Source organism: Tachysurus fulvidraco, chromosome 18, assembly GCF_022655615.1.
Source record: "Tachysurus fulvidraco isolate hzauxx_2018 chromosome 18, HZAU_PFXX_2.0, whole genome shotgun sequence".
Taxonomy (NCBI): domain Eukaryota; kingdom Metazoa; phylum Chordata; class Actinopteri; order Siluriformes; family Bagridae; genus Tachysurus; species Tachysurus fulvidraco.
The window spans coordinates 542,265-554,764 of record NC_062535.1 but is presented as its reverse complement, the minus strand read 5'-3'; the positions used below and the strand labels follow the sequence as shown (position 1 = coordinate 554,764).

Below are 12,500 nucleotides of genomic sequence, written 5' to 3'. Positions count from 1 at the left end.
CACACACACACACCACACACACACACACACCACACACACACACACACACACCACACACACACCACACACACACCACACACACACCTGAGATATGCGTTTTCTTCCTGCAGGTGTTTGATTTCTCTCTTCAGTTCAGGAAGCCGGGTCACCTCTGTCTTCATGTTCTTTACAATGATCGAGTCCTGCTCCTGGAGCTCCAAACGCCTCTTCAGCTCCTACAGAGAGAGAGAGAGAGAGAGAGAGAGAGAGAGAGAGAGAGAGAATCCACATGGTCTGCTTTGAGCTGATGCAGCTCCACACCATCAGGTCAGATGATCCTCACTCTGGTATGTTTAACATCGACGGTACCTTAATTTTGATTTCACTGTCAGTGTTGGAGATCTGGGACATCTGCAGCGCCTGGTACTTCTGACAGACCTCCTGGTACTTCCTGTTAAACAGATACAACACTTAAATTAAATCAAAGATCTGATGATGTTGAACATAGTCAGAGTCTCAGGTCATTACTTCTGCTGCATCTCAAGCTGCTCCTCTAAAGCCTGCTTCTCCAAATTCTGTGTGGAGAACTTCGACTCCTGGATCTGTAGCTTCTGGTTCAGCGTTCGGGTCTCGTCCTTGAGTTCGCTCACCATCTGTAAATAAATAAATAATTATAATAATTATAAATAAAACCAACAAAAAAAAAAATTCAATACAATGAAAATACAGAGGAGCATCATGCTGACCAGCAGCAGTGCTTCAGCACCTGGATGCTCTCAGAGAGCTTGCTGTCCTTCTCCTGCACTTGTTTCTGAAGGTCCTCCATGTTCCTCTTTAGGGACTTGTTGTTTTCCAGCTGGTCATTCAGAGCTTGCAGGGTTTTCTCCTCTTTTTCCTCCAGACGCCTGATCTTCATCAGCAGGTCCTGGTTCAGGTCCACTTGTCTCTGTGAGAAAAACAGAACGTCAGATTGATTTAAATAACAGCTTCATGATTAGAAAGAATTCTCTCTCTTTTTCTTCCTGTCCAGAGTTAATTATTCCTGGATTTCCTCCTGGAGAATAACGAAGTACGTCTGTCTGTTTGTAGGTGATAAAATGTCATGCAGCAGATTCTTTAAAGGTTTAGAAGTTAAATGTAAGTCCACTGTGTTTATGGAGTTTGTTAGTAAAGTTGTAGTGGAATGAAGATCATCCATCAGCTCCAACGCTCGGGGTTTCAGAAAAGAAATAACTGAAATTCACTAAAGACAAAACAGAAGAAGAGTGTGTATAAAAGTGGGCGTGTGACTGACCTGTAAATCCCTAGAGCTGTTATGAGCCTCTTTCTCCAGCTCGATTCTCGCCCGTTTGTGGCTCAGCTCCATCTGCTGTTTCTCCTGAGTGAGCTGCAGCAGACTCCTTTTAGAGTGGATGCGTTCAGCTGCTTCCTCCATCTACACACACAAAAACATGTGTCCACAATATACTACAAAAACAAGCTCAAGCACAAGACACTGGAGTCAACAGAGCAAGAGTCGATTCCCAAGAAAGAGTCAACACAAACACAGTTGATTCCTAGAACGCACAGAAAGGTCAAAAGAACAAGTCATTTTCTAAAGAGGGTCGAATCCCACAAAGTGTTAATAGAAACCCGTTCCCTGGTTCCCTGACAGTCAACACTCACCTCACTAAAACCCATCAAGTAAAGTACATTAATGGTGAGGGTTCAAGTCTCGGTCAATATTAATATCAGCGTTGATCTGAAATCTGACTCGACATGTCACACTGAGTGACAGAGAAGAGACCGATAAACATCAGCCACATTATATTACAGATTCTGTGCAGGTTATTTTTAATTATTTATATTAATTTAGTGCATCACCAAACCGGTAGATTTATTAAACACTAACTGTTAATGTAATCCTGACTGTTGTGCTTCGGGCCCAGTGTAGCGTCAGTAATCACACACTGATGTTCCTGTAAAACAGCTGGGTGACTGTGCTTCGGGCCCAGTGTAGCGTCAGTAATCACACACTGATGTTCCTGTAAAACAGCTGGGTGACGAACCTCGAATCTTTGTGTGTAGAGTTTCTGAAGGTCGCTCCTGTTGTACGACGTCTCGGGCTCCAACACCGAGGTCTCAGGGCGAGACATTAAACTCTTAAATGACTTCAGTGTGGAGAAGATGATGGTGTCGTCCTCCAGATCACTCATCGTTTTACTGCAGACAAAAACAGCTGAAAGAAATGATTCCATATAAATATGATGGAGAGAAAGTGAGTTTGTGTTAAACAGAAAGTGTCTATGGTCAGTCAGTGTCTATGGTCAGTAAGTGTCTATGGTCAGTGAGTGTCTATAGTCAGTGTCTATGGTCAGTAAGTGTCTATAGTCAGTGTCTATGATCAGTAAGTGTCTATAGTCAGTGTCTATGGTCAGTAAGTGTCTATGGTCAGTAAGTGTCTATAGTCAGTGTCTATGGTCAGTAAGTGTCTATGGTCAGTAAGTGTCTATAGTCAGTGTCTATGGTCAGTGAGTGTCTATGGTCAGTAAGTGTCTATAGTCAGTGTCTATGGTCAGTGAGTGTCTATGGTCAGTAAGTGTCTATAGTCAGTGTCTATGGTCAGTAAGTGTCTATAGTCAGTGTCTATGGTCAGTAAGTGTCTATAGTCAGTGTCTATGGTCAGTAAGTGTCTATGGTCAGTAAGTGTCTATAGTCAGTGTCTATGGTCAGTGAGTGTCTATGGTCAGTAAGTGTCTATAGTCAGTGTCTATGGTCAGTGAGTGTCTATGGTCAGTAAGTGTCTATAGTCAGTGTCTATGGTCAGTGAGTGTCTATGGTCAGTAAGTGTCTATAGTCAGTGTCTATGGTCAGTAAGTGTCTATGGTCAGTGTCTATGGTCAGTAAGTGTCTATGGTCAGTGTCTATGGTCAGTAAGTGTCTATGGTCAGTGTCTATGGTCAGTGAGTGTCTATGGTCAGTAAGTGTCTATGGTCAGTGTCTATGGTCAGTAAGTGTCTATGGTCAGTGTCTATGGTCAGTAAGTGTCTATGGTCAGTGAGTGTCTATGGTCAGTGAGTGTCTATGGTCAGTGTCTATGGTCAGTAAGTGTCTATGGTCAGTAAGTGTCTATGGTCAGTGTCTATGGTCAGTAAGTGTCTATGGTCAGTGTCTATGGTCAGTAAGTGTCTATGGTCAGTAAGTGTCTATGGTCAGTGTCTATGGTCAGAAATCAACTGTAATGATGTCATCAAGGTGGAGGAATATGTGGAAATGTACATATTTACATCTTATATAATTATATTATATATTTACACATATAATATTTACAGCTTGTATATTTACATATTTATATATTATATATTTACATATTTACACATATAATATTTACAGCTTGTATATTTACATATTTATATATATTATATATTATATATTTACACATATAATATTTACAGCTTGTATATTTACATATTTATATATTTACATATTTACACATATAATATTTACAGCTTGTATATTTACATATTTATATATTTACATATTTACACATATAATATTTACAGCTTGTATATTTACATATTTATATATTTATATACATAATATTTACATCTGCGTTTGATTCCGTAATTAAACCAAACAGTAAACAGTAAACAGACGTTATAAACTCCACACAGATCAGATGCCCTTCTCACCGTAAACAGATGATAAACTGCAGGAAAACGAAGTTAAATAAACTTTATTATATTTTCTGTATAAAATGTAAATAAAACTGACGAACAGACGAAACTCCCTCCGTTTACTTGTAGATCAGCTCCGGTGTGACGTCACTTCCGCCCCATAGCGGAAATGACGCGTGTCAGTCGCGCTTTCCTTAAACTAATGATGTACCTTATATATAACTTATATAAGCAAAGTTACAGAATAAATCTGATCCTTTTGGTAGTAAAATGTCACATTCACAAATGTACATTTACCGAAAACAACCGCTTCATATCATTTAGAAAAGGAAAGGTACTTTATGTTGATTCTATAAGACTGTCTCTAAAGGCACTGAAAACTGACTGTAACACCACAACACGTGACTGTAACACCACGTGACTGTAACACCACAACACGTGACTGTAACACCACGTGACTGTAACACAACAACACGTGACTGTAACACCACAACATGTGACTGTAACACAACAACACGTGACTGTAACACCACAACACGTGACTGTAACACCACAACACGTGACTGTAACACAACAACACGTGACTGTAACACCACGTGACTGTAACACAACAACACGTGACTGTAACACCACAACACGTGACTGTAACACCACGTGACTGTAACACAACAACACGTGACTGTAACACAACAACACGTGACTGTAACACCACAACACGTGACTGTAACACCACGTGACTGTAACACCACAACACGTGACTGTAACACAACAACACGTGACTGTAACACCACAACACGTGACTGTAACACCACAACACGTGACTGTAACACAACAACACGTGACTGTAACACCACAACACGTGACTGTAACACCACAACACGTGACTGTAACACAACAACACGTGACTGTAACACCACAACACGTGACTGTAACACCACATGACTGTAACACCACAACACGTGACTGTAACACAACAACACGTGACTGTAACACCACAACACATGACTGTAACACCACAACACGTGACTGTAACACCACAACACGTGACTGTAACACAACAACACATGACTGTAACACCACAACACGTGACTGTAACACCACAACGTGTGATGTTTTATTCCTTATATGTGACTGTAACAGCACAACACAACATTTATTACTGACATGCCGAGAAAAAAACTGTAAGCAAACACATGGAAATCTGCCCCTGTTCCTGCCCCACACACCGTGCACTTTTCACCTGTGCAGAAAGCCCACAGTGAGGGCATGATGGTCCAGCGGCTAAGGTGCTGAGTCATCAGAAGGTTGGGGTTCAAGCCCCCAAGCTGCTGAGACATCAACGTTGGGTTCCTGAGCAAGGTCTTAGGGTTAGGGCCTGTTTCTGCCCGATAACTTGGGATATGTAAAATCCAATGGGGAAGTCGTGGTTCGAAAGTCTGACTCCTAACCCTAAGGTTGTGGGTTCGAGTCCCAGGCCGGCAATACCACAACTGAGGTGCCCTTGGGCAAGGCACCGAACCCCCCAACTGCTCCCCGGGCGCCGCAGCATAAATGGCTGCCCACTGCCAACGGGTGTGTGTGCACTTTGGATGGGTTAAATGTAGAGAACAAATCCTGAGTCTGGGTCACCGTACTTAGCTGTACGCCACGTCACGTCACGTCACGTCACTCACTAAAACAGAGCAGTGTGTGATTCAGGACTCTGTAGCTGAAGACGTGTCGACACCTGCGTCACTTCCGCCAAACCCGAGTCGGTTCCGTACAATAACAATAATAACATTAGTAACACATCAGAAAACGTGTTTTGTACGTGATGACGAGCTCACGTGTGGACACCAACACACTTTGTCTGTTTGATGTAGACGGAACTTTAACTGCAGCTCGGCAGGTGAGGCTGTGTTCAAGTACAGCGAACTTTAGCTAGCTAGCTAACTGCTAATAACTCCTAAGGAATTACAGTTCATTACGCTTTTACATATTCAGTTTGTGAACCTTCTGAGACCTGTAACTGTTTATTGTGTAGTTATTGTGAACATTTCTTTTTTGGGGTTTTATTTAATTGTGTTTTATTTATAAACTGAATGAATGACTTTCATAGCATGGTGCGTTCACTAGCACACCAATTCACTGCTGAGAGTGTTTTCGAGTAGTTTATAGCAGCTCTAAATGACGGCTTTTACATTGTAAAGCAAAATCAGCAAATTAATTATGGCTGCTTTAATGATTATTTTATAATCTACTGTCAAAAAGTGTCTCTTATGTCTATTAATGTTTAGGGTCAGTAATGTAAACTTATAGATGGCTCTTGTAAACTAAAAAAAAATTGTGTATGTGTGTGTGTGTATATATGCATATATGTGTGTGTGTCTCTGTGTGTGTGTGTGTGTGTGTGTGTGTGTATATATATATGCATATATGTGTGTGTGTGTGTGTATATGCATATATGTGTGTGTGTCTCTCTCTGTGTGTGTGTGTGTATGCATATATGTGTGTGTCTCTGTGTGTGTGTATGCATATATGTGTGTGTGTCTGTCTCGCTGTCTGTGTGTATATGTATGTGTGTATTTGTGTGTATCACAGAAAGCCTCTCCACACATGCTGGAGTTCCTGAGTAAACTGAGGCAGAGGGTACGAGTCGGAGTTGTTGGAGGTTCAGATCTGAATAAGATCAAAGAGCAGCTGGGAGACGATGGTGCGAGAGACCATAAGAGTTTATTTATTTATTTAAATATTAATAAGCCATGATGTTCAGTAGAAGTGACGTGTGTGAAGATCAGGAGGAAAAAATGATGCTGTACATTTAATTTACACTTTAAAGTGTGTTTATGTGAGGATTTGGTTTATACTACAATAGTTATAACATTCTATTATCACATCTGTGTGTGTGTGTGTGTGTGTGTGTGTGTGTGTGTGTGTGTGTGTGTGTGTGTGTGTGTTTGCAGTAATCGAGAAAGTGGACTATGTTTTTGCTGAGAATGGTTTGGTGGCTTACAGATTTGGGCAGCTCCATTCTGTACAGGTACATACACACACACACACACACACACACACACACACACCCCGTGTGTCTGAACTGTTGCATGTTTGTGTTAATCAGAGTATCCAGGCGTACCTCGGAGAGGAGATTTTACAGGATTTCATCAACTTCTGTTTAGATTACATGGCCAAGATCAAACTGCCCAAGAAACGGTGAGTAGAAACATAACCACTAATTTTCCTGTACAAAAACGTCCCTCTAACATACACCACCATTCATCATTGTATTATGTTAAAGAACATGTCATAGTATAAACAGTCTGATCTCTCACTCACACACACACACACACACACACACACACGTGTATTTTCGTGTGATGACCTCACTGACACTTCGTGATCTTTCTCTTCCCAGAGGAACGTTTATCGAGTTCAGGAACGGGATGTTGAACATCTCTCCTATCGGAAGGAGCTGCAGTCAGCAGGAGAGAATCGAGTTCTTTGAGCTGGACAAGGTAACACTTTATAATCTTCACACACACCTTACAGCGTGCAGTAGATCTGTAAATCTGTACGTGTGTAACTTCAGCGTGACAGTAAATGATCAGACAGCTCACGCTTAATCATCTCATCATTCTGATCTAAAACTCGTCTGTGTTAATGCTGTGAGATCAGATCTAATTCTTTAAACTTTTCTCCTGCAGAAAGAAAAGATCAGAGAGAAATTTGTGTCTGTTCTGAAAGAAAAGTTCGGAGGAAAAGGACTGGCTTTTTCCATCGGTGAGCTGTGTGTGTGTGCGTGCTGCATGTGTGTGTGTGTGTGTGTGTGTGTGTGTGTGATCGTGTGTGTGATCAGATTTGTTGAATGATGAATAAATAAATGTATAAATAGTCACATCAGGTGGAGCTGATTGAACTAAGTAGAACAGAACAATCTGTGAAAGTGTGTGTGTGTGTGTGTGTGTGTTGCAGGAGGACAGATCAGCTTCGATGTGTTTCCACAAGGTTGGGACAAGCGTTATTGTTTGGGGATCGTAGAGAAGGACGTGTACCAGACCATCCATTTCTTCGGTGATAAAACCAAACCGGTTCGTCTCCTGAACTCGAGCTCTAACACACAAACAGCTTCACAACTACACTCCAAAAGTATTGGAACAAAGAACCAGTTTCTGTGGAACCCTGAAGCTGTTTGAGATTAAGAGATAAAATAGGTTGAGCTTCATGTCCTGATATTCCCATCCAGTGTTAAACAGCTATGAACACGTCACCTTGTTTGAATCCACCCACAGTTAGTGATGTGAAGTGAAACATGTGACTGACGCTGTTTCTGCTCAGCTCCTGAGTTTCTCCTCTGAAACCTGCGTGTGGTTAAAAGTGACCGAATGTTCGGTGTTTCTCATTTCAGTCTATCTTTGTTACTCAGGGAGGAAACGATTACGAGATCTACACAGACCCCCGGACTGTCGGCCACGAGGTCACGTCACCTGATGACACACAGCGAGTCTGTCAGGAGCTCTTCTTCAGCTGAGTTCTCCTCCAGTCAAACATCACGTTACTGAAGGTGGAGGATCTCTGGTGCTGGTGTTTACCTCCAATTATTCTTTTAATCAACTTTAAATCTGGTGTCTCTTTGTTCTAAACCTTACACGATTACACACAGGAGCTGAGTCTGTGTTCAGTGTGGAACTGTGTGGCTCAGCGTTCAGAGAAATTCATCTGTTACTGTAATAATCCAGAACATCGCTGTCTGACTGCAGGTCTAATTTTAATCCATCAAACTCATTAGGGCTTTTGGTCAGATTTGTAAACAGGACATGGTTCTGGTCTTGGGTCTAACACACACACACACACACACACGAGATAGAAATAAATGAAGTATTAAACTGTCCTCTCACATGACATACAGGACACTTCTTAATTAGAATAAGTTCACATATTAAATGAAATAATGAACAACTTCTTTATCTAATAATCAGAATGTCTCTTTCTGCTGATGGTGTGTGTGTATGTGTGTGTGTATGTGTGGGTCTAAAAGGTTTTATTAGATTTGGGATTCTAATGAATCCTTTATTCAGGAGGTTTGTGGGGTTCATGGTTTTGGGTTTCTGTGTCTGAATCGAACTCATTTCCTTTACATCACGTCACATGGATGAGAAACCGAGTCGTTCTTTATGTTTTAACTTTTAAAACAAATAAAATGTGATTTGTACTGAATTAAAGTTTGTCATGTTTTTGTTCCCTTTAATTAAATCTTTAAGTGATAAAAACTTCACAACCACTTCATTTATCTTTATTTTACATCCTCTAACCGGTGATGAGACGACACACACGTCTGTAATCGTCACTCAGAGCCTGAAAGCGCTCCAAACGTCCAGTTCTACACGGAGCTGACGGTGCGACTATAAATATTGTGTAACAGAATTACATGGGAAACTAACTCAAGTCATTCTGAATTATTATTTAGAAAACTCCACCATCATAGAACAAACATACAAAGTGTTTATGGAGACATCCAACAGACTCCAACACATCAGTTAGAGAAAGTTTTTACATCATGTTTCAGAATGAACGTTAAGTAAAAAACACAAACAACAGAAACAGCCAGTCGACTTTAACCCTGGTGAAATGTCTTCATTTACATGCTGATTAATGTTCTAATACATCTGATCTCACACTAACATGTGCTGATGAGTCGCAGCTCAGCGGATGGGGCGGTACGGGAAGGCCATGGAGGCGGGGTGGAAGGCGTGCGGAGAGGGGAGGGGCGAGTGTGCTGTGTGTGGTGTTAGCTGGTGGTGTGTGGTGAGGGTGGGGTGGGTGGGCAGAGGAGAGAGGGCGTGGTGGGGTGAGAGCGGAGTGGGCCGAGCGGGGTGGATATAGGGATACACGCTGGGCTGGAACGCCGCGCCATGCGGAACCACCGGACCGGACATGACCAGCTGTAACATACTGAAAATAAAAACAAAAGATTCATATTCACACACAAACAACGAGCAGACTCACAACTCATAACTAATGAACCAGACACTAGGGGGCAGGATGGAGCACTTACTCTTCCCACACAAACACTGGTTAGATTTCAGAACTAATCGATTAAAGTGAAGACACAGGATGTACTGACACTGGAGACTCCTTCCAAACATCTCTTTACAAAATAGTAATAATTACACACATGATCTAATCGCTGTACTGAGCATCTGCTGGAACTCACTTGTTATGAGGCAGTCTGGAGCACAGAGATCTCAGGTCCTCTGAAGGAGACAAAACAATAACATGAACGCTGACAGAAGCCACTTTATTAGGAATCTTACCAAACATGAGTCTATCCCACTCACCTCTGGAACACAGCAAGGCTCCTGTTGCCATGGCAACCTGCAGGGCCTGGGCCAGTCTATCCAGAGCCAGCTGGATGTGATTGGCAGCATGAAGCGGATTGAGTTCCTCCACCAACCCGCTCACTTCTTCTACCAGAGCGGCCACTGACTCCACCTGCAGCACGGCGAGACGCCCCAGCAGGTTCTGCTCCGTCAGATGTACCTGGAAAGAGGAGAAACACTGCAGTTAAACTGAGCGCAAGGATCGCTACACATGGAGAAGGCTGAAGAGGCACGTCCACTTTATGATGTAGTGAGAAGAACAGGAAGGCCACCTGCAACATGAGGAACACCTGAAGAACACTCAGGTGCAGTTTGGAGTACAGCTCTTCACACACTGCCCTGTTCTCCTGCTCCAGCTGGGCTCCGGGCACTGCTGACTTGCAGGCTCTCTGAGAGGCGAGCGGTGCTTTCACACACCACCGGAGCAGCCCAGTGAGGGGTGTGACCTCCAAACACCCCAGCGGCAAGCTAGAGGTCAGAGGAGTGTTGATGAAGGTCAACAGGAGCAGTCTGGGGTCTTCTGTGATCCAACCAACCACCATGTCCAACAGTGTGGGGGGCGGAGTTAACTCATCTACACACACATTAATCATATCAATAATTTAAATTACATTTATACTGCTGTCAGAGCCTGTGTGTGTGTGTGTGTGTGTGTGTGTGTGTGTGTACCTGAGGACAAGTCGTACAGGGCGGTGACAGCGGTGATCAGCTGGCAACAGAAGCGAGGACTGGCTGAACAGACGTTCTGCAGTGTTGTGATGGATCCTGGCACCAATGTGCAATAATCATCCACCAACACCAACGCCAACCGCACACACCACGCAGAGTGAGTACGCTGAACACACACACACACACAAAGAGTGAGTATGCTGAACACACACACACAAAGAGTGAGTATGCTGAACACACACACACACAAAGAGTGAGTATGCTGAACACACACACACACACACACACAGAGTGAGTATGCTGAACACACACACACACACACACACACACAGAGTGAGTATGCTGAACACACACACACACACACACACACACACACACACACACACACACAGAGTGAGTATGCTGAACACACACACACACACACACACACACACAGAGTGAGTATGCTGAACACACACACAGGAAATTAACATGGTACACACCTACAGTTTTCATTGCACAATCATTATATTTTTGACAAAATAAAACTAAGATAAACGTTATTGATCCCACTGCAGCTCACAGACAGGTGATAAAGACTTACAATAAGAACATTTTATATAAAACAATATTTAATAATATTTAATGATATAAAATGATAGAATATTGCACAATAACATCACTAATGTCCGACAGCCTGTGGTATGAATGACCTGCGGCGACGCTCCATTATACACTGGGCATGTAGCAGTCTGTACTATTGACATCCCATAATAAAAAAACTTCCCTGTTCCTCATACACAGATGTGTACAGAAAACACGCTAGTGTCCATGTGATGAAGAGGAGATAAAGATATAAGGAGTGGGGCCAGAAAGTGTTTGGCCCCCTTAATCACTGCTTATTGCAATCTCCTGTTCTTCCCTTAAGTAGAACACACACCCTGATGGAAAACACTGAACCACAGCATTATTAAAGACATTACAGCAGACAGAAGGTGTTGCTGTTGGTGTTCCCACCTGCAGCCAGGTGGCAGCACACTCTAGGATGGGTACTCTGCACACGGCGATGGCCATGGACACCAGTTTGCCCAGTGTGGCCATGCGATTCTCATCGGCTTTGTTTCCCTGCAGACTGAAGAGCGCTGAGAAGATCACCTGTCTGACTGCATCTTTACTCTGCTCCTGGAAATAACTGCACATGATCTCTAACAGCTGCAGCTCCTGAACACAGCTCATCCTCTGACACACACACACACACACACACACACACACACACGTTTACTTTAACAAGCATGCACATTATTTTGACACCTTTATATACATCTGTGTGTGTGTGTGTGTGCGTGTGCGTGTGTGTGTGTGTGTTAAGAGTATTTCCAGCTGCTCAGCTCACATCTGGATTTTCCTCTGTCCCTTTCCTCACCTTACGTGGTGTGTTCCTGTCTTTTGGGACATGGAATATGAACTCCTCCACCAGGTCCACAGTGTTCTTGTCCAGGCCAGGGACATTCTGCAGTGTGCTGCCTAATGCTATGTCCAGGTGGTAAAGGACCTCTTTAGCTGCACTCAGAGGGTCTCGCCGCAGCAGAGCGTGACGGATATCACTCATATCTGCGGGGACAGACACGGGGACAGACACGGGGACAGACACGGGGACAGACACGGGGACAGACACGGGGACAGACACGGGGACAGACACGGGGACAGACACGGGGACAGACACGGGGACAGACACGGGGACAGACACGGGGACAGACACGGGGACCACATTAAAGTAGAGATATAGAGAACAACATCAACTAGCGTCTCCCTGTGTGTGAGTGAGTGTGAGTGAGTGTGTGTGAGAGAGAGTTTGTGAGAGTGT

General features: G+C 43.2%; 3 protein-coding genes across 6 annotated transcripts in view; 1 reads left to right on the top strand and 2 right to left on the bottom strand.

Moving 5' to 3' along the window:
* LOC113658764 (mitotic spindle assembly checkpoint protein MAD1) overlaps positions 1-3,865 on the bottom strand; it is a 26,700-nt gene extending 22,835 nt beyond the window's left edge. The window contains exons 1-7 of one of the 4 annotated variants that reach the window (XM_047802792.1): positions 3,737-3,865; positions 2,028-2,181; positions 1,274-1,414; positions 746-925; positions 508-632; positions 349-430; positions 85-215 (exon numbers count right to left, since the gene is read on the bottom strand). In XM_047802792.1, the coding sequence (XP_047658748.1) occupies positions 85-215; positions 349-430; positions 508-632; positions 746-925; positions 1,274-1,414; positions 2,028-2,174 (806 nt within the window). In that variant the 5' untranslated portion in view covers positions 2,175-2,181; positions 3,737-3,865. Of the gene's footprint in view, positions 1-84; positions 216-348; positions 431-507; positions 633-725; positions 926-1,273; positions 1,415-2,027; positions 2,198-3,650 lie in introns of those variants that run through there. The other 3 variants (XM_047802790.1, XM_047802791.1, XM_047802793.1) reach the window with 3 other exon arrangements.
* Positions 3,866-5,303: 1,438 nt separating this feature from the next.
* On the top strand, positions 5,304-8,825 carry LOC113658763 (phosphomannomutase 2). The gene is made up of 8 exons (XM_027171331.2): positions 5,304-5,523; positions 6,216-6,327; positions 6,578-6,654; positions 6,733-6,824; positions 7,027-7,126; positions 7,316-7,391; positions 7,584-7,699; positions 8,035-8,825. Exons 1-8 carry the CDS (start codon positions 5,449-5,451, stop codon positions 8,137-8,139), a joined length of 753 nt encoding a protein of 250 aa, XP_027027132.1. The 5' UTR covers positions 5,304-5,448; the 3' UTR covers positions 8,140-8,825.
* Positions 8,826-8,879: 54 nt separating this feature from the next.
* The window catches only part of ints15 (integrator complex subunit 15), a 4,118-nt gene continuing 497 nt past the window's right edge, over positions 8,880-12,500 (bottom strand). The window contains exons 2-8 of the mRNA XM_027171330.2: positions 12,060-12,247; positions 11,654-11,875; positions 10,658-10,823; positions 10,261-10,562; positions 9,947-10,148; positions 9,823-9,862; positions 8,880-9,560 (exon numbers count right to left, since the gene is read on the bottom strand). Of these exons, the coding sequence (XP_027027131.1) occupies positions 9,311-9,560; positions 9,823-9,862; positions 9,947-10,148; positions 10,261-10,562; positions 10,658-10,823; positions 11,654-11,875; positions 12,060-12,245 (1,368 nt within the window). The 5' untranslated portion in view covers positions 12,246-12,247 and the 3' untranslated portion in view covers positions 8,880-9,310. The remainder of the gene's footprint in view (positions 9,561-9,822; positions 9,863-9,946; positions 10,149-10,260; positions 10,563-10,657; positions 10,824-11,653; positions 11,876-12,059; positions 12,248-12,500) is intronic.